We start from the raw sequence: 24,865 nt of genomic DNA, 5'->3' as shown, positions 1-24,865 counted from the left end.
ATCAATGACCTTCTAAGCTGTACATCTAGCCCAATCCACTCATAGACTGATGACTCCACCCTTCATCTTTCCATTCGGTTCCCGCAACGCCCATCTCAGCAGTTACTTCAACAAACAATGAGATGAGGCTATGGCACACCTAATGTCTGACTTGCCTCGTATCTCGGACTGGGGTAAAAATAATCTTGTTGTTTTTAATGCATCAAAGACTCAGTTTTTACACTTATCAACTCAACAAAATCTTCCACATGTATACCCACTACTGTTTAATAATATTCAGCTTAATCCTGCATAATCGTTGAACATGCTTGGGGTTTCATTTACTCGGGACTTATCTTGGAAAGATCATATTACATCTCTTGCAAAATCTGCTTCCAAAAGATTAGGTGTGCTAATCCGACTCCGTTCCTTCTTTACCCCTTCACAATTTTTGACTCTATACACGGGTTTTATCCGCCCCTGTGTGGAGAACAACTCTCATGTGTGGGCAGGTTCCCCACATACAGGTCTTCTCAATAGGGTGGAGACAAAGGCTTTTCGTCTCATTAACTCTCCTCCTCTTACTGACTCCCTTCAACCTCTGTCTCTTCGTCGCACTGTTGCATCTTTATCTCTTTTCTATCGCTACTTCAATGGTCACTGCTCCTCTGAACTGTCTGCATGCATTCCTCCACCTCTACGACAGGAGCGTAGCACCCGTCTAGCAGCAAACTCTCATCCGTTTTCTGTCCAACTCTCTAATGCAAGAGTTAACCGTTACTCTCAGTCATTCATTTATGCAACAGGTCAGCTCTGGAACTGTCTCCATCTGTCTGTGTTTCCTGCTTCCTATGATGTCAAGTCTTTCAAACGCAGTGTGTCCAGGCATCTCGAAATGATTGGATCTTGAATTTGGCTGTCTCTTGTATTTTGTTTTTCTCTTGGAAGGAACAGTTATTGAGGGCTCGCTGCCTTTTGTTGCTTCTTCTTCGCATAAAAAAAAAAATAATAACCTGCCTTTTGTTTGCATATACCTGGTTTGCAGATAACACACGCCATTTTTTTTTCCTTCTCAATATACTTCCAAACTTTTATGAACCAACTAATGTAGTATTCGTCGTTGACAATGTTGGAAGTTATGAGCACGGGTGAGATTATCCTGTGGTGGGGAAAGAACTTCATCATGACTTCATTATAATCAATGAATATGGTCTTAAAGTGCTTCTCATTCCCTCTCAGTGTTTAAAGTTGCCGATACGCGATCAGCTTACGCGCGAATTTCAAAACATTGCCTACTGCTGGGGAATGGGATCAGTGTGTAAGGGAGCTGGATCCTGTATCAAATAACTTTCATATGTTTTCTTCGCATTATCCTTCATATCTCTAACACAGACACCTGCCAGTGGCCATCCCTGCTCCCAGCCCCACGCAGACAGTCAGACATTGTGCAGTGGCTTATCCATACATCTATTTAAATTTCAGAACGATGAATCTTTATATTACATTAACTGTTGGTTGTGAAAATATTCACATACCCAAATAACTTCCTCCGTTCGCTGTTCTTAAGGGAAATGTTGGTTTATTATCTGGGATAATATTTATCGGCAGAATAATATAATGGAAGTATTTAAAATGATGTTAATGATAATAATAATTCATCCATCCATCCATCATCCAATCCAACGTTGCCCCATGAGGAGCGTAGGAGCCCGGGGCTAGGCAAGTTGGTCCTGACATTTAAGATGAAAGTGAAATAATAATAATAATAATAAATAATAATAATAATAATAATAATAATACAGCTGCAGGTATTATAATTATTATTATCATCATTATTATTATTAATTATTATTATTATTAATTTTTTTATATTATCATCATCATGATCATCATTATTATTATTTTACGCAACTGCGAGTTTTATGTTTTATTAAGCGCCCGCCCGTGTGTGTGTGTGTGTGTGTCTGTGTGTGTGTGTGTGTCTGTGTGTGTGTGTGTGTGTGTGTGTGTGTGTGTGTGTGTGTGAACGAAATACCTCAAAGACTTTTAAACAAACTTTAACCAAACTCGGTGGAAGAATTGAGGGTTAGCCTGTGAGTCAACCTTTTCTAGGTCAAAGGTCAGGGTCACAGTGCTAGGTCGAATGCTGACCTGGTAAAGTCTTTAAGCAGTTTTTAGCCATTTTAGGCCAAACTTGGGGGAAATGTTGATGGTGAGGCAAGACTGAAGCGATACGTTTTGAAAAGAACCAGTCAGCGGTCAGGGTCACAGGGCAAGGTCAAATATCGACCGGCAGGTGTGGCTGTTGACAAAATAATTCATATAGATTGGATCCGATTTTAACCAAACTAGGAGGAAGGGTGACGGATCAGCGAAGGAGTATACTTACTGTTTTGTGGAACAATATGTCAAAGGATAATGTAGCAGAGTAAGGTCAACTGATGCAGTTTTGTCCGGTGTAAACAAAATTTTGTGCAAGGGTTGAGGATAAGGCATAAAAAGGATTCAATTTGTTAGACCAAGCAGTCAAAGGTCAAAGTCACAGGAAAAGGTCAAAGTCCAAGAGTACCGAGCAAGGCTGAGGCAAACTTTTGTTCTGATTGGAAGGATTAAGGGTAAGACAAGAACAAAGTAATGCAATTGTCACCCAATTGTTATATCTCAGCATTCACGACGGAGAGATGGTATTTTTAGGCCAAGTTAGAGCAGAAAGAGTATAGTCACGAAGAAGTGCAATGGTAAGGACGTAGAGCCTTAGCACTGTGTTTTCGTGCCACTATTGTACGTGAAAAAAAAAAAAAAAAAACTGAGCCAGGTTAAGGTAAAAGACGTATATGTGGTTGGCGGTGCACTGGCTGGGAACACATCGATTAGGCAACTCTTTATTTCGGTCACCATCACCCCAGAGTCTGTGGCTTTGAGGTCAGGGTCCGGGGAAGGCTGGGTTAGGCTTGACGGTCCTAAGATACGTGGCATTGAAGGCTTAGTAGCACCTGTTCCATAGCGATTTATCTCACATATTATGGCTTAACATTCTCTTATACGTTATTGTGTAATGTGAAATGGCGGGGGACAGGGCAACATGGAGGCGATTTGTTTGTGACCACTCCTTACGGGGTTAAGGCGTCTGGCAATAAATAGATAGTGTAATGTGAAGAATAGATCACTATTGGGAGAAATGTTACGAAGTCTGGACAGCCACTTAGGATGCGACCCTGATTCACGTGTAAGAGATCCAGAAAGGAAGGAAGAGAAGCACAAACCATGGAGAACTATCAAACGGCGTGTCCAGAGAAATGGGTTAAATATTTACACACCATCCAACCCTTCCACATGCTGGCTCCATCTCACAGCCAGTACCAGAATTATCTACCTCTCTGTTTTGGTTGTTCACTTTAGACGGTTCACTTACGTCTGAAGTCAGTATGTCTGTCCATATATCTATCAATTTATCTATCAGTCTGTCAATCATTCAGTCCATCTATCTTTAGTCAGACGCTTTAAAACCGAAAGGGTTTCCCAAAAACATATCACCTTCATGTCACCCTGTCCGCTACCAGGCTGCCCGTCTTCCAACTTACACTTTCTTTGAATCTACCTCTCCATCCCATCCCTTTACCTCATCCTCGTGCTGTCCCATTCTACATTTATATAGACTCTCCTAGTCAGTCTCTCATACTCCATGCTTTCCACATGGCCAGACCATCTCAGGAAACTACTAACACTTTCCAGCACATCCACATCAACACCATAATGCTCCTGAACTTCCTCATTTGTCTGTCTGTCTCTCAACGTAACTCCACACGCTTCTTTCAGATAACCCATTTCCACTACTCTTGCTCTTGACTCGTGTTCAGACTGATGTAGGACAAGACATAAGTTGATCAGTAAATAGATAAAATGGAAAATAAATTACAGACGTTCTGTATTTTTTAAGTATTGTGTATTTCCTTTAATCAATTGCCCGGTACAGTGTGGAAGTCCATCTGGTTGACGGTACAGTAAATGATTTATCTTATTTACTAAGATGACTTGTTTTATATGTATTACTTCCTGTTGACAATTTCTTATTCAATGGAGGGTCTCTAACTATGAGGGGGTGGTAAAAGCTATGACTAATACTGTCAATGTCCCTCCTAAGCTCACTATAATCAAGTCAAGGTATTACGATTCAAAGTAGAGTGATCTAGTTCCCTCAGGTGACGTGTTTTCTTTTTGGGAGACTTTTCAAAGTGAAGGGGTCAGATATAGCCTTCATTTGGTCCTTCAATTATAGACTCCACCCTAAGCTGAAAAAATAATCTAAAATGATCAAAAATAAACCACCAAAATACTTCACATAATTGAAGGGAAAGACAGCATTAGCCGCACCGTATTACACTCATGTGGCCAATATCACGTCTGCCTTTTCTTTTTCTTTGCTTTAGCTTCTAGAGGCTTTTAGTTTCCAATGGGGATGTTTTTCGAATGCTAAAAGTCATCTATACCTTTGCTAAGTTGAATAATTGGTTTGAAAGTATCAGCAGTGAGTTACACCAATACGTTGTCTTAATGTAGGATTAGTTGTAGCCATGACACCAGCCAATGTTTCCTCTCCTGTGGGTAATGTCTGTGCCTTTTCCAACCTGAATACAACCGTGTGGAAGAAACACTGATAACCGGCATTTAAATGGCCAAGGGTCTAGATGGCAGCAGTAGCAGCCAAGATACCAGCGAAAGTTTCCTCTGCTGTGGGCAGGATCTCCTCTTCAGGGAGTAGGAAGCCCCAGGTGCCTTCGTCCCGCAGCTGGATGGTGTTGACGTACGGGATATTGGCAATTTCGTAGGCCCAGTCGTAGCTGGCACCAGACGTCACATCTGCCGTGCAATGCACACACTTGTTTATAATACATTCCCTGTCTTATCTGTTTTTACAGGAAGAACTACATCGTGCAGTTATATGGTGTTTATAATACATTCCCTGTCTTATCTGTTTTTACAGGAAGAACTACATCGTGCAGTTGTATATTGTAAGCTTATTGGATATTCGAACCGCCTTAAGCCCATGTGGGCAGCAGGATGGCTTCGTGGTAGAACGTGTGACTCTAGGTCAACAGTTCGCGCCCCGCCCGGGTACCTGCCTTTGCTGGGAGGAGTAGCGCTCTCCTGTAACCCTAGCAGGGTATATGATCTGTCTAGGTCTAGCTCCGGAGAATAACCCCTTAAACCCATCACTATGAAAATTACGTTACAGTTCACTGAGGAAAAAATACTATTGTAAATTATATGCATGGGAGTTCTAGTTTTTCACCGTGCTCTCGTGTATGTTATTGCTGCAGACTTTATCGGTATTAAAAAGTTAACATGCAGTCAGTAGCAGGGTGTGATAGGGAAGATAAATGCTTAAGAAAGAGGTTTAGGAGAGACTCCTACACTGATAGTGATACAGGCGGGAGACAAATGGCAGTCCAGTACTTACACATGGTGTTGGCGACGCTGCCATAAGTGTAGGGTGTGCCAAAGACGGCCTCCAGCTCTTCCACACCCGCCTCAACAACACGGATCTGACAACACAGGCACCGTATGAGTACTGACACCACCACCACTACACCTCTTTCACCTTAACTTGGCCCAAAATTTCCTTTTATAGCTTGATTTACGTAGCTCAACGGAAGAAAAAATAAATGCTACGGCTGCACACCCTTTCCATAGTACTGTTCAGTGATGTGCATTGTGTTCACGACGATCTAGTCCTCGTACCCGATATTCAGTCAAAATGAAGAGATGTCAATTTTAGGCCAAGTTAGAGCTGAGTTAAACCGCTAGGTATTGGTGATAATAATACACAAAATACGTCATCGTAGTGAAAGGATGAGTACGATATTTTGTCATCACCCAGACACACAGAAAGAGAAGACAATTGCAGGAGAACTATCAAGCCTAATGCACAGTGAAATGAACCACATAATTATCAGTGAACCCTTCGAAATTCTGCCTCCACTTCAGTCAGATCTCTCTCTCTCTCTCTCTCTCTCTCTCTCTCTCATTACTATTGGATGCGCATCAGATACATCTGTGGAATGGAGCAATTTTGTCGAATGTAAAGGCAAAATGCATATCATACTTCCTTCATCGAACCACTGCGATCCCTTGTCAATTCATTTTCTTCACCAGGTTTAATTCCGTGCTTTCTGACACACTCATACGCCATATCCATCCACCTGCTTGACCTACCAACCCTTCTGCCATAAAACTCACTCACGTATACCCGTTCCACCACCCTGTCTACCAATCCTTCTCTCGTAAAACACACGTAGTTACCCGTTTCACCATCCTGTCTACCTTATGTTCTCTCCATATAACCATACTGACCAAACACACACGCTTCTGCTCTATTATTAACATACTTCCATTCTCCACATCTTTCATAAATCACTGTGGATCTCATACCCTATCCAATCAACGCATGCAACATACACTTATTATCAGTCCTGTTCCCACTGCTCTTACTCCTGTACTTAAACCCATGACGTTGGCCTTCTCAGGTCACACTTTAACTTGCTCCACATTTTCATCCTTTTTCTTTTTTTATCTTATTTAACATTGTTCAGTGACAGCAAAAAACAATACTGCTACCCTACACTCTTTCCATAGCACTGCATCGTGGAGAGATGGCTATTTTAGTCCAAGTTAAAGTGAGACGAGTATAATTGATATATATTACCATTTCGTCGTAGTCGTCGGGTAAGGCATCGGTGTAGCCGTAGGGAGTCATCCAGTGCTGGGAGTAGGAGTGCAGACTGTAGAACACGGTGACGCGACTGCCCAGGGCCTCAATACCGTCCCTCACTGCCTTCGACTCATCCTCCGAGAACGCTTCCGGGCCTGTATGGGATAGACGGGTGTTTGGCCACTTTGATGATTACCAGCCACCTCTTCCTCAGCGATTTGTTCTGCACATAGCCACTCTGTGCCCCCTTGCGTGTTACTGATGCAAACAGTGTGGATATTAACACGATATTAGCTGCCTGATGCCGTGCTAGGGTGCCTAATCTGATATCATCCTTGTCATGTGTAGTGGATTGGGTGCTATGGGTTTATCTCAGGTTTTACTGCCACTGTTAAACTATGTGATCCTTTCATAGTTATTCCTTTAGCATAAACACTATCTCTCTCTCTCTCTCTCTCTCTCTCTCTCTCTCTCTCTCTCTCTCTCAAACCATCACAATCCTGGGTACACTAAGGGGGTTGTTGGGTGCTGGTGGCTCTGATGCATTTAGGTCGTCACAGGCAAACCCATCTGATTGCCCTGAACTTTTTTTAATATACTGTGGCCTTGGGGTAGACCTGAGGATGCTGACCACTAAAAAAAGGGCACATCATCAGGCTGTGGGGATTAACGTGACAACCTAGTCGTCAAAATCAGGCCAGAATTAAAGTCTTTACAACACCAACAAACAGGCCGACAGATGCAAAATTCTTCCCTCCTCAGCTGGACATTAACTTTGTTTTTGGGAATATAAATAACAGTCCAAAGAATGCTAAGGTGTATGCATAATAAACAGCTCAGAAAGAGTTGCTACCAAGCCTTCTCTCACTATTTCACTGCCACAATATCGATAAGAAGAAAAAAGAATGCAAATGTAAAAGAAAAATGCTTGATTAGTCTGCGGTGCTGATGATTTTGATGTTAATGACAAGAGGATAAATAAGAATTTGTTTTTGATGATGTGGAAACAAAGACGCGCAGTGTAGTTCGGTTGCATTTGTTTTGTTTCCTGCTAAACAAGATGAAGCAGTCACAGGTTGCCACACCCGCGCCCCACCATCAGTGTAAAGGCTGGTCCGCACGATCAGTGGCCACCTGTGGCTCTGGAATATGGTTTGGATAACATGTTGGCAAATACTGGTGTAGACGTAATGAATTGACGCAGCTTCCCCGCTTGTGATTACTGTTCATCGTGTGATTCGTCACGTGGGTTCAAAATTGAGCAGCATGCTCGGACGCGACACGCACCAATTCTTCAGGTGAACAGAAAGATCCAACGTTTGACCCTGCCCTGTGCCGTTGACCTTTGACCGTTTTCAAACTCGAATCACCTGATCATCATTAACAGATCCACCAAGTTTGGTTTGAATCAGATACAAAGTATTTGAAGATGACGTGACCCTGTGACCTTGACATTTGACCAATATTTCTGAGAAGAGTAATTTAATCATCTCCCAACCTTAAGCCCTTCCACCAAGTTTGGTCAAAACCGAATCAGATCTGGGTTAAGAGGCCTAACATTTCGCTTTGACCTGTCACCTTTACTGATGACCAGATGGTCTCAAAATCTACTCATTTCACCATTTCTCATCTGTAGCCTTTCCACCAAGTTTGGTCAAAATCGGATCAAAATTCTGAGTTGACCTTGACCTATTGTGTGTGACCCCGTCGGCCAAATAATAATCACGTGTTCCGCTTGTTATCCTAAAACATTATGCCAGTTTTGGTGTAAAGTCAGCCAACAATGCTTTTTATTATCTTGCTCACAGACAGACATACAGATAGACAGACAGAAAAGAACAAAGGTGACCAAACACTGAACCCCTTGGCGCGTGGGTGTAAAAGCCTCATGTTTGGTGCTGCATCCCAGTAAGGTGTGGAGGCTGCCCATCACAACTTCCTGAGGCCTAGTACTTCAGTATGCAAACTATGTCCATGTAGCAAAATACAAATGACCTACTGAATAATATTAAATGCATTGATACGAAATACATCATTAGGAATGAAAGGTATTAAGAGATTCTGCTAAAAGCATAGGAGAGTACGGCCCTTGACCTCCCTCACCTTGGTAAAGCTCAGAACAAGGTTCATCAGAAGCTCCGGGTTCACCGAAGGCAACCTCAAAGTTGCGGTTGACATCGACACCATGACATTCCACGATACCTTCATGCGGCACACGATTTTTGCGCCACAGCCGGTCCTGTGCGAGGAGGAAGAGGCAGACGGATTAGATTTATACCTGTCAACTGCACCAGAGTTATTCCATCTACTTGTGTATAGCCACAGGCCTTATCGCAGTGGCCATTTTTGGCTAACATGTTAGCTGTTTTTGCTAATCGAAACGGATAATGAAGCGATCTACTCAGCGGGCTCCAAATTGTTCGACTTTTTTCTCTTCAGTTCTTTTTGTCCTTTGTGGGATTTTTTGACGTTGTAAGTGGTCGAGAATATGTTTTCAGACATTAAATTAGCCTCATCTAGCGCCACATAAGATATATTGTGAAAGATACAGGGTGTTTTATTGAGGAACGGGCACCACTTGTTGCTGCATATGACGAAATAGTACAATTTGTAAACGTTATATTTTTGTTAAGGTAGAAGAGATTAGTTTCATATGTAAAAAATCGTTTCCGACAACCTACATCATCAAATCAACCCACAAAGAAATTCAAAAGATTTGTGAAAAGAGAAAACCGCCAAAAAAAGAGAGAGCCCATAAAGTAAATATTGACCAGGTGATCATAACACTGGCGTGTTTTGTTGGCGCGCTGCCTAACAACAAAAAACACTATGTAGATGGAATTCTGCACGGATTCTACAGTAAGAGAAGCTATGACATTCTATCCTGGGGGTCTTGCAACTTCTATCAATTGGTGCTGTGCCTCTAACATACAAATAATATATTTACCAAGAACAGAAGTTGCAAAAGAGGACTTCGTAAAGGTCGTTTGGTGAACATCCTACAATGAGTCTAAGTAATGATTTTATAAAACTAGTAAAATTTAAAAGTGGTTAATCAGCATAAGATTTTTACATTATTACAAACATCATCGTCATCATCAAAATGGTAACCAAAATGACAGCGGTTGTGAAATATGGATCGGGTTTGACTTACGGTGGTCCAGGAGTATTCGTAGCCATCGGGGTTGACAACGGGTAAGATGTGGAAGTCGTATGTGTCAAGGAGTTCTGTGATTTCACTCTTGGTGCCGTAGCCGGAAGTCAGCTCGTCCAGGATGTACTGGCAGACGGCTGGAGAGATCCATTCACGGGCGTGGATGCCACAGTCTATCCAGATCACCGGTCTTGTCTCACCGCCGTCACTTGACACCTGAAAGTGTTAGTGTACCAGACATGCAATTACCTACTCGAGTAACCAGTAGTTTTAAAGGAGAGTTTTCACTGTGTTTTAAGCCTGGTTCATGGCTGGAACTTTGCTGTTTGCCGTCACTCACGCTGTGCACTGAGGTTCGGTCAACCGCTAAAAGATGTCTTCAGTATTGTCTTATCTGACGGTAAGTTACCTTACTGGGTTCATTGCATGCATGTCTCGCGGCTAATCGTTAGCCAAGCACATGATACCATGGATGGAGGCAACAGGAGTGTACAGATTTTATATATCTATTGCTGAAATGACCATCGACCTTAAAGTTCAACAATAGATGGCAAAAACTTTATTTACAATGACGTAAACTTCTTTAGACGGTGTTCATCTTTTTACACAGACGAGGCATTTGTAGTAAAGAACAGCGAGTTACCTTCACCACAAGGACTTGCCAGTTTCTCCTAGTGTCTTGTACTAAGTTTATGTAAAAGGAGATATAATGGAACACAACTCTAAATGTACAATAATGAATATACAGTTACCTGAGCCATAAGTATCTCTCTGCCCTCGTAGGTGGTGCCGGCAGAAGAAATGGTCACCAGGGAAGGGAATTCCTCCTCAACACCTTCAAGGATGGATTCGATCTGTGAACACCAAGTTACCAAGTGAGGCTACTGGCATCATGCAATATACACGATCAAATTTATCAGTCCTTTGAAGGCAATAACAACTGGAGACCTATCTAGCAGGTATCAAGGCAACCCATGTATTACCAGTACAATGATTATGAATGATGAAGTCCAATTTGTTCATTTATATTATAAACAATATACACCAACGCCTGACAAAAATAGGAAAAAAAGGCAGGTGGTTCAGTACGAATCTTACTACTTAGTATTGAAAGTGTGACTGTAAATGTGTGGAGTCAACACTTAATATTTTGCGACTGCCCACTATATTATGTAAGGAGTAGTGACTAACACTTACTATTGAGTCACTGACTATAAATGTGTGGAGTCAGCACTTAATATTACCACACTGCATCATGATATTATATGGCGTAGGAACTAACACTTACTATTGAATCACTGACTATAAATGTGTGGAGTCAGCACTTAATATTACCACACTGTACCATGATATTATATGGCGTAGGGACTAACACTTACTATTGAATCAGCGACAGTAAATGTGTGGAGTCAGCACTTAATATTACCACACTGCATCATGATATTACATGGCGTAGGGACTCACCTCTTCCAGGCTGTTGTACTTGTTGTGGTCAAAGGTGCGGGGCAGCGACTGACTGACGGGCCTTTTGGCTGCCTGCTCATCGATGATCCTGCACACACAACACTCAATTATATCAACCACTCTACACACTCCAAACACTATCAGTAACTACACACTCCACCATTACACATAACAGCCATTACACACTACACTCTACACACTCCAACCACCTGACTTACACACTCTATCATCCTTCTACACACGTTAGAATAACCCTTCACTCATATTACTCTTTTTCATGTTACTGTTTTTCATATCACTCTTTTGCATATTGCTCTTTTTTCATATTGTTCTTCTTCATATTACTCATTTTCATATAACTCTCATATTATTCTTATCTTACTCTTTCTCGTAATACTCCTGCTGCCTACAGACGATTTTTGTCAGATGAAGAAATGTTTGTGGAATTAGAGGGTTTAGATAGAACCCCCCTAAATCGCGTCAAATACGTCCTCGAGCGTCAGGGGTTTATGAGTAGTCGTAACACCTCGCATGTGAATTATTTTCCATTATTACATCCGAACATTCTCTCGTGTGTTATCTTTATCTTTTATAATAATATAGATTGCATGAACAGCATACTAGAAAGTGTTAAGTTGTCACATGCAGAAACATAAGTGTTAAAGACGAGGTGCTAGTAACGACCTCAGCCAAATGCAATTTAACTTAACGACCTTTGGAGAGAGAGAGAGAGACAGAGAGAGAGAGAGAGAGAGAAACGCATCGTCCCACCTCGGGTTACTTTGGGCAACTGGATGAGGCAATGACGAAGATGGTGATTGACTCATGCCTGGCTGTTTGTGATTTACGTTGACTGGTCATGCAACATCCATCTTTAGCACAGCTGCAATGACTGTGGCAGAACTCTTGTTGACTATGATTCCTTAACACTTCCTTTTCAGCGATTCAGTTTGCATACTTAATCTTCATATACATATTTTTCCTGACGCAAACTATTGTATGTTGATAGATAATATACAATAACACACGAGAGTATTAAGGAGGGGCAGGTATAGGAAATTGCCATAGAATTATGAAGTCCGCTATGTTAGGAACAAGAGGAGTCAATAGTGCAGTCAGTGTGACAACACTGGACAATAGTGCAGTGAGTGTGACAACACTGGACAATAGTGCAGTGAGTGTGACAAGATTAGACAATAGTGCAGTGAGTGTGACAACATTGGACAATGACAACACTGGACAATAGTGCAGTGAGTGTGACAACATTAGACAATAGTGCAGTGAGTGTGACAACATTGGACAATGGTGCAGTGAGTATGACAACATTGGACAATAGTGCAGTGAGTGTGACAACATTGCACAATAGTGCAGTGAGTGTGACAACATTGGACAATAGTGCAGTGAGTGTGACAGCATTGAACAATAGTGCAGTGAGTATGACAACATTGGACAATAGTGCAGTGAGTATGACAACACTGGACAATAGTGCAGTGAGTATGACAACACTGGACAATAGTGCAGTGAATGTGACAACACTGGACAATAGTGCAGTGAGTGGACAACATTGGACATCAATGCTTTGAGTGTGACAAAATTGGACTCACGCCTGCACGTCGGTGATTTTGACTTGGACTGGGATGTGTTTGGCTTGGAGTCCAGTTAGGAAGACTTCAACGAGGCTGGGAGGAACCATGACGTCGACAGGGACTCCCAGGCCATGAGGTTCAGTCCACTGTTGCAGCTGCAGCTGCTGCACTGCTTCCTGCAACACCTGCGCCTCAGCCGTCGTATGTGGAGTTACACTCACAACCTTGTACCTGAAACACACACACAGACGTACATGTACATTTACTGTTGCAAGTGCAACCGCTGCACTGCATCATGGAATACCTGCACGTCAACTATCAAGTGTGGCGTTACACACAACCTTGTACCTGACAGACACACATAGACGTACATATACGGGATATGCAGCATCTCACATTCACAACTTTGTTCAGTGAACAAAAAAAGTACTCGACCTCTGTGGCAGATGGTTATGGAGGGACCAATGCTGCCAGCGTTGTTTCAGTAGGGTTGGTATGCTTGAATTGCATTTGTGTTTCATACTAACATCGACACAATGTTCAGATTTAGTGAATGTAACATCAATGAACACTTAAAAGTACTTATCACATTTGTATTAAACAGTGTTTAGTATGGTGCTAAAGATTTAGACTCCAAATTAGAATCAGTATCTAGCCCAGTCGCTGTGTTGCCATACAGGCAGCCGGAATATTTACAGTGTTAGAAACATGTCAGTGATGCTTTGAATCATCCTTGTTGCGAGGTTTGATACTGTGTCACGTAGAGTACAGGAACCCATGAGTGTCGATATCGTTATAAGGTCGACGCATGTGTATATATCATATATATAACATAGGCTTTACTCACATCAGAATGCTTGAAATCATTATCAACGTGGCGCTGTGTACTGAAGTCCTAATAGTCGTATGCTTAAAATAACAGCTTGTATAATAAGTCATGTGGGAGACTGTTAACATTTAAAGATGAGAGAGAGAGCAGGATATGGACATGAATAAGTCAATGATTATAATCTTAAGAGTTGTTAATGATGATTGTGAAGCTTGTGTCAGAGTCTACGGTAAGTGGTTGTCAAAGCGAGTGGTTTCAAATCAGTGGTGGAGTTAAACAAGGATGTATGATATCACCAATTCTGTTCAATGTGTATATGGATGTGGATATGAGAGATTTAAAAACTAGAGTTATGGAGAGAGTCAGGAGTGTACTAATGAATGGTGAAGGTTGGAGTATCACACACCTGATGTATGCAGATGATATTGTGCTATTTGCGAGTGTCACAAAAGACTTTGTATAAACTTGTAGAGAAGTTTTGTAGATTAGTTATATATATATATTAGACTTGTGGACGAGCGGTTGTTACACGTGAGTAGTTTGTAAGTAGATAATCTTCGTTTCCATTTGTCATGCAATGACAGGAGAGGTAAAGATGAGTATGGGACTATTTTTATTTGTCTTGGAAATGTTAAAGTCTCTCACACACAAGTGAAGTATAGAGTCCCTCGAGCTAACCTCCCTGTTTCTCTCTCTCTCTCTCTCTCTTCCATGTTGCTAAGCCCTTCTCCCTACTACCTGCCGGTTCTATGGCCTGTCTCCTTCTGAGCTCTGCTTCCTAAATTCTGGTGAAGCAGGGGTCGTGTCACGTGTGTTACACTGTGGTTGGAAAGTTCTAGAAACCTGTGTGTGAGTATGTGTGTATGTCACTAGGCTTTGTTCGTGTGCTATCTCGCTGACACACTACCTACATCATCCCCTGACTTGCTACTTCCTGTGTATTGTCAACATTTCCTCATTAACTTGCAAGATCATTTCCCTTTCCCAGGCTTGCCTGGAGCTGTCTATCTATCTATTTATCTATCTATTTATTATGATTTGTAATTATAATATGGAGTCCTGACACGAGAAGAGTGAAGAATAACCTTCAGGCAAGCAGAGATTTGTTGGTGACTGTGAGCATCGTTCTTTGTTAGTACATGTAGATAAGGAGTAGAGTGGCGGTTGTCGAGAGAGAAGGTGACCTATATTATAAATGGAAAAAGTCGTAAATTGGTGAGAAAGTTTAAGTACATGGGTGGAATGAGAGAAAGTGATGCTAATGTGTAAAAGAAGGGGAAGTTGGCGTGGCACAGGGAGGAATATTGGCAGGTGCTCTGGAGGCCCTGATACCAGATACCTGAGTACGTCATGAAGGAGATATCGTACCAATGTTAACATATGGATGCGAGACTGATGTGCCAGGAAACTGAAAAGACAGGCATTAATGCGGTGAGTTGGGGTTGCTGAAAAATGTGTGTGAAGTGTGTATACAGTGGATAGGCTAAGAAATAATGTGATTCTTGAACGATGTGGAGTAAAATGGTTTGTGGACAACTGAACTGGGAAGGTTGTGCTTGGATGGTACGGTCATGTGGGGAGAAGTTGTGTAATATTTTGGTGAAAAGGGAATATGTGAGTGAGCATAAAGGTGGGAAAAGTTGTGGTAGGTCAATAAGTTGGCTAGATATGGTGAATGAGTGTGCAAGAGAGAGAGGTAGGCGTCTGATAAGGGAAAGAATATGACAAGGAATCGAGCTGACTGGATTACGAAGGAGTGCATCACAAGGGTTTCGTATCCCCTTTTAACCTGACAATCCTCTGATTTGCTCTGCCTGATAGGTAATGATGATGTTTCATGTGTAAGGTGTACCTACGAGGTGCATCCAGGTTCCCGGGTGTTTCTGAACCGTACCGCACCCCACCTACTGGTAAGAAAAGAGGCGGAATGATGATGACGACGATGATGATGACGATGATGGTGGTGGTAATGGTGATATAACTATTAATAACCAGCAAGTTTTTGCATAGGTTAAAGAGGCAATAGAAATATATTATTTCTTGTAGCCACAAAGGTAGACTGTATATTAAAAATTAATTCTGTACACACTAAATCAGGCATGTACAGTATAATGAGTCAGTTACTAAGTAAATTTACTGTCTACAATCGATCGCCTCTTCAGACTTTCTCCAAGCACTCTCAGACTCCTTGAGCCACATCTGGCTATTAGTTGTGTGTGTGTGTGTGTGTGTGTGTGTGTGTGTGTGTGTGTGTGTGTGTGTGTTAATATTCAATAAGAAGAGTACATAAGCCTGATACATAAGGAAGTATACAGTAATGAAGAGTGTGGTCTCACCCATGGTAGGATACAGCGGAGGTGAGGGCGGTCAGTGCCAACAACAGTAGTGCAGTGATTCTCATCTTGTAGGAAGTGTAACATTCATCTTGCACCCCAGCCTTATATATTACACCGACCAGGGAGGGGAGGCGTGAGGATGGGGGGGAATGAGGTGACGAGGGAGGGGATGGGTAGGAAGAGGAGAGAGAAAAGAGGGATTGGGGAGGGAAAAATGAGAGGAGAGGGATGGAGGAGGAAGGGGGGGATGGGATAGTTTAAAGGTAAAGAGGTGGGATGACGAAGTGAGTGGAGGGGAGGGGTGAAGCAAGAGGACAGACCAGGGGTGGGGGATGAGGGGAAAGGGTTCAGTGGCCTTAATCAGTGTAACTTCCTTCAGCTGTGGGATTTTTGAAGAGAACATTTGTCTTTTCCAGCGACAGACACTAAAATCGAATGTTACTTGTTTACTTAAGTCACTGCTGACTTGGAATCAAACGTAAGATGATTTCCAGGTCGTAACTAAGCTTTGTTTTTGAAGGATGGAAAAGTAGCCTGGGAAAGTCCTGTAAAGTCCTTTGCTTGTCCTTACTGTAAAATAAAACCTAAGCCCCGTACGGCAGGCCTTGGTAACCTTTCTAAGTCGTGTGTTCGAAGTATGATTTTGGTATCCATCCGCCGGTCAATGTCCTCTTGGAGAAAATCAAAAGATATTTTTTACTACGAAATACATGCTTGTCAATATGAGTTTGTTGGCGTTTATTTTAGTAAGTATTACAGTAACACAATACAAATCCATACAAGTAATAATACGTGATGGTGGATGCCATATGTTGTATTACTGAACATTTTTACTGGCACCGCGATGCACTGGAAACGAAATCTTATCCTTGCATTGCGAATCGAATATTGTTGCTACATGATCAACTGTTATGGAAAGATACACAAATAACTGACCATTACTTACCCATAATTCGTACGTCAAGTAACAGAGGGAATGAAGATGTATTCCACTTCAATCAGTGTTACTGTTTATGTATGAGACTCTTGGGTTTGCATATCTTTGAGAAGCCCGTCAACATTTGAAGGAATATTTCATGTCGCACGCTACTCCATCCAAACATTAAGGATTACCAATATATTTCCTAAATAACAAAAATACAATAAAAAACATGAAACATAAAGATGGATCACAATATTTTTGGTATTATCAATGGACTTAATAATACAGGCGCACCGATTCATTGCCAAATTTACAGAGTCGTAGCAGACGTACTTATAACTGCTCAGAGAACCAAATCTGGTACATCAGCACCAAAAACGTTCAGTTACTGACATTCTTTAGTCCAGGTGAATATTCATGTATTTCACGGTTCGGTTGGCCGTAGGAAGGGTGCACCAGGGCAGCATACTGCCTGCGTGCCACAGTTACCCTTGTCTGCCCTTGTTTGAATTTAGGTTTGCTAATGAAACAGACAAATGCAGTCACATCCCTGTCGTAACTCATACATGCTTTTGCAGGAAGGCCAAGGGAAGCAGATGCAGCTTCTTTCCATCACTCTTATTCTGCCTGCAACAACAAATCAAGGGTCGTATTCTGATTGGCTAAATTTTGTAAAGGATCATCCGTGGCGATATATTTTGCACAATACACCTCCATATCCTGTAGTTTGTTACTGATGTTCATAGTCAGTAAAGGTATTAGTAACATATAAAAGAATGTAAATGTGTAATATGCAAAATGAATCACTGAGGATGAGGTGCTACGAGGCCAGTGAGAATGCACTTGTAATGCTCTCTTAATTTTAACTTAACATCATGAACGCTGTGTTGTAGCAGTAAATTAACACTGTCACATGACCATATGATGCCACTCACGAGATGGTGTTATGGAAAGGATATAGGGAAGTAGCATTGTCTTTTTCCGCCGTTGAACTACGTGAAGTTAACCGCAAACAGACGAAAATATTGGTCGTTAAGGCGAAAGAACTATAGTTAAGATAAGAATTTCATATTGGCCCTCAAACTGGTCTTCATGTGGCGTGTGGTCAGACCACCGAGTCGTCATCAACAGGCCACACTTCTACAGACCCAGGCCACTCCAGAGGACCCTCATTCTACTGTTAACGAACCTTGCCAGTCTATCGGACTTTCTAATACCTCTTTCCCATCTCTGGAGCCGCCAGAAGACATGGAGTGCTGGACAGTGTGTCTACCATAGTCTTGTACCCTATCTACCCAGCTGAAGCAAGGGTAAGGGGAGTTTTCGAGAGAGATGTCCTAAGCCCTCCAAGAAAACTTTCCGTCCCACCACAAAGACCATGCATGGCGTCTTTTTACCTGATGATTGCCAGAGCATTCTTGTACTGAAGCTGCCTGAATGTATTTTCTTCTGAGTAGAGAATGCTTCTAAAGACGGACCTGCTCAAGGCTTATAGTCCATCTCCAGTGTTTGTCTCATAGGCAGATGGATATCACCTCGTTGAGGGCAGGGATGCAGATGAAAGCTCCCACGTCCAGGCCATCAAAGGTTTTGCTTCCAAAGAAGTGTACGTCACCCGTCACGCCACACTGAGCCAGACTCGAGGAGTACTCTTCTCAAGAATTTCCACAGGTACACGGAGTTGGACCTCTTGGGGCAGCTGGCTAACCAGGGGATTGTGAAAGTTGAGAGGATCAAGAAGAAGGGAGATGGAGTCATGACAGACACACTTCCATTAATTATGACATTTGACCGGTTGACATTGCTCGATGCCCTCGAGGCAGCTTGGCACCGTCGTCGGGTCATAGCCTACGTGCCAAAGCCTAGGAGGTGTTTCCATGGCAAAGATTAGGGCATGTCAGCCGGTCCTATTGTCAAAAACTGCTGGATGTCCCACAAGTGTATATCAGCTGTGGTGGTGATTCTCATGGTGAGATGGCTTGCCTGAACCCCCACTCCCACCCTCTTGTGTCAGCTGCCTTGTGCTCATCCAGTTTCTTCAGCTCAGAATGACCCATTTAAATTTGACAATGAGATCCTGTCAGTCCAAACCCGTGAGAGGCTTTCATCAGAGGAAATAGACAAGATCAGGGGACTCTTTATCCACACTGGGGTCACCTTTATTTCGGCTTTGTCACGCCGTGAAGAAAACCCAACAGTGCAACGGAATAACCCCTCTTGTTTCTCCGCCTGCCTCTCGAGGCAATCGGTTGCCATGGGCTTCACGGTCAGTGACACCTGGGGAGGCAGTTTCCCCTCCCCACCTCAAAAGTGGGGCTGCCCTCATCTGTCCAGGCATCCCAGAACAATGACCTGGAGGCGGGAAAATCTACAGCTGGACGCATATTCCTCATGTTACTGTTTTTTTTTTTTTTTCATGAAGTGATAGACATGGGAAGATCCTGCCCTCTCCTTCCCTTGTCCTTCCTGCAAAAATCCACCTTGATAACAGCAGTCAACAGGTGGCGAATCTCAGCCTCGGTTTGTTATATCTTGAGACAGGTTAACGCCCTCACTGCCATGACTCACAGTTTTAGTGCCTCACCCTTCCCGCCTCCACGCCATCACCGGATACCCAGCTCATAGCAGACTTTATGAATTCTTTAATTATTTTTTTTTCCGATTATGGTCATCGATTTCAAAGTACGTTCCCAAAGACCAAGCAGTCCTCGTACATGACACACTCCACATGTCATTACTTAGGCACTAATGTCCACCGTCCATATTGAATAAGATATATGCTCCGTCTCTCTCACTCAGAACGGGTGTTTTACTAGTAGTGCTTATTAATGTTGTTGTTGTTGTTGTTATTGCCTAACCCCGGTCTGTCTGGCCGAACAGATCCGTCGACCACAGGTAAGCAGCTACTCTTGTAGGGACATGCTATAGGTAAAGTCGGCCACAGTTCTGGCTGGTACACACAGCGTTGCAACCGCACATCTTCACAGGGAGTGAACCACAGGTGCTTCAGACGTCAGGATTTGGAGCATAGGGAGGGTAGGGCGGGGATGATGTTGAACAAGAGGGAGGGAGGTAGGGTGCGGAGGATGTTGAACAAGAGGGAGGGAGGGTAGGGAGAGGAGGATATTGAACAAGAGGGAGGGAGGTAGGGAGGAGAGGATGTTGAACAAGAGGGAGGGAGGTAGGGAGGCGAAGTGTCTTGGCTAAGGGTAAAGATGATTAAGAGGTAAAGTTATCATCATCGTCATCCATCATCCAATCCTATGTTGCCCCATGAGGAGCGTAGGATGGTAATGTTATACAATAAGTAAATAAAATGATGCAACGTTTTGTCCAACAAATTACATGTCCACGCTGTATGTTTTTTGATTCGGAAAACATTTACTAGATATACCTTGTCCTGGACGGAATAAAAGTATCATCGTGCCAACACTACTCAGGCCACGCTTACCCCCACTTGTGCACAGGCAGACAGTCCTACCTCTGACTTGCATGGTTTCCACCTCTCACTTTCCCGCCTCTTACAGCACCACTATGAGAAGACGAATTCATTCCTCTGCTGCTAGTGACATTTAGCATGACTGATATAATTAGAACTTCGGGGACCTGAAACTTCTCTCCAACTCGAATTCTTCCCGCTCCTTCTGGCACCTTGTCAAAAATCTTTCTAACAACTTTATCTCATCATCCTTCCCTTCCCTTTTCTATTCTGATGGCTCTGTAGCTATTTCTTCTACTGATAAAGCAGATCTCTTCGCTCGTTCAGACTTTCTTCTCCAATTCCACCTTAGACGATTCCAGTGCTGTTCCTCCATCACTTCCCCCCTCTGACTTCCTCATGGCTGACATTAAAATGTCTTCAGCTGATGCAATTTCTGCCATCACAGGCCTCAATACTAATAAGGCATATGGGCCTGATGGAGTCCCTCCTGTTGTTCTCAAGAACTGTGCTTATGTGCTTACACCCTGCCTAGGCAAACTCTTTCGCCTTTGTCTATCAACTTGTACCTTTCCTTCTTGCTGGAAGTTTGCGCTCATTCAGCCAGTCCCAAAGAAGGGTAACCATTCCCAACCCTCTAACTATCGTCCAGTTGCTTTTACATCCTGTATCTCAAAAGTTTTCGAATCAGTTCTTTATAGAAAAATTTTAAAGCATCTTTCCTGTTACAACCTTCTTTCTGATCGTCAGTATGCGTTCCGTCATGGATGCTCCACTGGCGATCTTCTCACATACCTTTCAGGCTCCTGGACATCCTCTTTTCAGGACTTTGGCGAAAGCTTTGCCATTGAACTTGACATCTCAAAGGATTTCGATTGAGTCTGGCATAAATCTTTAATTTCCAAACTGCCCTCTTACGGTTTCTATCCTTCTATCTGTGCCTTCATTACTAGCTTCCTGTATGGTTGCACTATAGCCGCTGTTGTAGACGGCCATCGTCCTTCTCCTAGATCTATCAACAGTGGTGTTCCTCAGGGCTCTGTCCTATCACCAACTCTCTTCCTTTTGTTCATCAATGACCTTCTAAGCTGTACATCTAGCCCAATCCACTCATAGGCTGATGACTCCACCCTTCATCTTTCCATTCGGTTCCCGCAACGCCCATCTCAGCAGTTACTTCAACAAACAATGAGATGAGGCTATGGCACACCTAATGTCTGACTTGCCTCGTATCTCGGACTGGGGTAAAAATAATCTTGTTGTTTTTAATGCATCAAAGACTCAGTTTTTACACTTATCAACTCAACAAAATCTTCCACATGTATACCCACTACTGTTTAATAATATTCAGCTTAATCCTGCATAATCGTTGAACATGCTTGGGGTTTCATTTACTCGGGACTTATCTTGGAAAGATCATATTACATCTCTTGCAAAATCTGCTTCCAAAAGATTAGGTGTGCTAATCCGACTCCGTTCCTTCTTTACCCCTTCACAATTTTTGACTCTATACACGGGTTTTATCCGCCCCTGTGTGGAGAACAACTCTCATGTGTGGGCAGGTTCCCCACATACAGGTCTTCTCAATAGGGTGGAGACAAAGGCTTTTCGTCTCATTAACTCTCCTCCTCTTACTGACTCCCTTCAACCTCTGTCTCTTCGTCGCACTGTTGCATCTTTATCTCTTTTCTATCGCTACTTCAATGGTCACTGCTCCTCTGAACTGTCTGCATGCATTCCTCCACCTCTACGACAGGAGCGTAGCACCCGTCTAGCAGCAAACTCTCATCCGTTTTCTGTCCAACTCTCTAATGCAAGAGTTAACCGTTACTCTCAGTCATTCATTTATGCAACAGGTCAGCTCTGGAACTGTCTCCATCTGTCTGTGTTTCCTGCTTCCTATGATGTCAAGTCTTTCAAACGCAGTGTGTCCAGGCATCTCGAAATGATTGGATCTTGAATTTGGCTGTCTCTTGTATTTTGTTTTTCTCTTGGAAGGAACAGTTATTGAGGGCTCGCTGCCTTTTGTTGCTTCTTCTTCGCATAAAAAAAAAAAATAATAACCTGCCTTTTGTTTGCATATACCTGGTTTGCAGATAACACACGCCATTTTTTTTTCCTTCTCAATATACTTCCAAACTTTTATGAACCAACTAATGTAGTATTCGTCGTTGACAATGTTGGAAGTTATGAGCACGGGTGAGATTATCCTGTGGTGGGGAAAGAACTTCATCATGACTTCATTATAATCAATGAATATGGTCTTAAAGTGCTTCTCATTCCCTCTCAGTGTTTAAAGTTGCCGATACGCGATCAGCTTACGCGCGAATTTCAAAACATTGCCTACTGCTGGGGAATGGGATCAGTGTGTAAGGGAGCTGGATCCTGTATCAAATAACTTTCATATGTTTTCTTCGCATTATCCTTCATATCTCTAACACAGACACCTGCCAGTGGCCATCCCTGCTCCCAGCCCCACGCAGACAGTCAGACATTGTGCAGTGGCTTATCCATACATCTATTTAAATTTCAGAACGATGAATCTTTATATTACATTAACTGTTGGTTGTGAAAATATTCACATACCCAAATAACTTCCTCCGTTCGCTGTTCTTAAGGGAAATGTTGGTTTATTATCTGGGATAATATTTATCGGCAGAATAATATAATGGAAGTATTTAAAATGATGTTAATGATAATAATAATTCATCCATCCATCCATCATCCAATCCAACGTTGCCCCATGAGGAGCGTAGGAGCCCGGGGCTAGGCAAGTTGGTCCTGACATTTAAGATGAAAGTGAAATAATAATAATAATAAATAATAATAATAATAATAATAATAATAATACAGCTGCAGGTATTATAATTATTATTATCATCATTATTATTATTAATTATTATTATTATTAATTTTTTTATATTATCATCATCATGATCATCATTATTATTATTTTACGCAACTGCGAGTTTTATGTTTTATTAAGCGCACGCCCGTGTGTGTGTGTGTGTGTGTGTGTGTGTGTGTGTGTGTGTGTGTGTGTGTGTGTGTGTGTGTGTGTGTGTGTGTGTGTGTGTGTGTGTGAACGAAATACCTCAAAGACTTTTAAACAAACTTTAACCAAACTCGGTGGAAGGATTGAGGGTTAGCCTGTGAGTCAACCTTTTCTAGGTCAAAGGTCAGGGTCACAGTGCTAGGTCGAATGCTGACCTGGTAAAGTCTTTAAGCAGTTTTTAGCCATTTTAGGCCAAACTTGGGGGAAATGTTGATGGTGAGGCAAGACTGAAGCGATACGTTTTGAAAAGAACCAGTCAGCGGTCAGGGTCACAGGGCAAGGTCAAATATCGACCGGCAGGTGTGGCTGTTGACAAAATAATTCATATAGATTGGATCCGATTTTAACCAAACTAGGAGGAAGGGTGACGGATCAGCGTAGGAGTATACTTACTGTTTTGTGGAACAATATGTCAAAGGATAATGTAGCAGAGTAAGGTCAACTGATGCAGTTTTGTCCGGTGTAAACAAAATTTTGTGGAAGGGTTGAGGATAAGGCATAAAAAGGATTCAATTTGTTAGACCAAGCAGTCAAAGGTCAAAGTCACAGGAAAAGGTCAAAGTCCAAGAGTACCGAGCAAGGCTGAGGCAAACTTTTGTTCTGATTGGAAGGATTAAGGGTAAGACAAGAACGAAGTAATGCAATTGTCACCCAATTGTTATATCTCAGCATTCACGACGGAGAGATGGTATTTTTAGGCCAAGTTAGAGCAGAAAGAGTATAGTCACGAAGAAGTGCAATGGTAAGGACGTAGAGCCTTAGCACTGTGTTTTCGTGCCACTATTGTACGTGAAAAAAAAAAAAAAAAAAAACTGAGCCAGGTTAAGGTAAAAGACGTATATGTGGTTGGCGGTGCACTGGCTGGGAACACATCGATTAGGCAACTCTTTATTTCGGTCACCATCACCCCAGAGTCTGTGGCTTTGAGGTCAGGGTCCGGGGAAGGCTGGGTTAGGCTTGACGGTCCTAAGATACGTGGCATTGAAGGCTTAGTAGCACCTGTTCCATAGCGATTTATCTCACATATTATGGCTTAACATTCTCTTATACGTTATTGTGTAATGTGAAATGGCGGGGGACAGGGCAACATGGAGGCGATTTGTTTGTGACCACTCCTTACGGGGTTAAGGCGTCTGGCAATAAATAGATAGTGTAATGTGAAGAATAGATCACTATTGGGAGAAGTGTTACGAAGTCTGGACAGCCACTTAGGATGCGACCCTGATTCACGTGTAAGAGATCCAGAAAGGAAGGAAGAGAAGCACAAACCATGGAGAACTATCAAACGGCGTGTCCAGAGAAATGGGTTAAATATTTACACACCATCCAACCCTTCCACATGCTGGCTCCATCTCACAGCCAGTACCAGAATTATCTACCTCTCTGTTTTGG

At 42.5% G+C, this 24,865-nt stretch overlaps 1 protein-coding gene across 1 annotated transcript; it reads right to left on the bottom strand.

The window, feature by feature from the left end:
• Window positions 1–4,660: 4,660 nt before the first annotated feature.
• On the bottom strand, window positions 4,661–16,122 carry LOC145413772 (carboxypeptidase B-like). The gene is made up of 9 exons (XM_080283431.1): window positions 16,058–16,122; window positions 12,911–13,123; window positions 11,307–11,394; window positions 10,595–10,696; window positions 9,843–10,058; window positions 8,792–8,927; window positions 6,683–6,843; window positions 5,438–5,522; window positions 4,661–4,836 (listed from the first exon to the last, which is right to left on the bottom strand). The coding sequence occupies exons 1-9, from the start codon at window positions 16,120–16,122 to the stop codon at window positions 4,661–4,663; spliced, it is 1,242 nt and encodes a 413-aa protein (XP_080139557.1).
• Between the last annotated feature and the right edge of the window lie 8,743 nt (window positions 16,123–24,865).

This window comes from Coenobita brevimanus, chromosome 12 (assembly GCF_032717465.1).
Source record: "Coenobita brevimanus isolate Jiangsu-jjx chromosome 12, ASM3271746v2, whole genome shotgun sequence".
NCBI lineage: Eukaryota > Metazoa > Arthropoda > Malacostraca > Decapoda > Coenobitidae > Coenobita > Coenobita brevimanus.
Note: the sequence above shows the minus strand (reverse complement) of the source record. Positions and strands in the feature narration are given on the sequence as shown.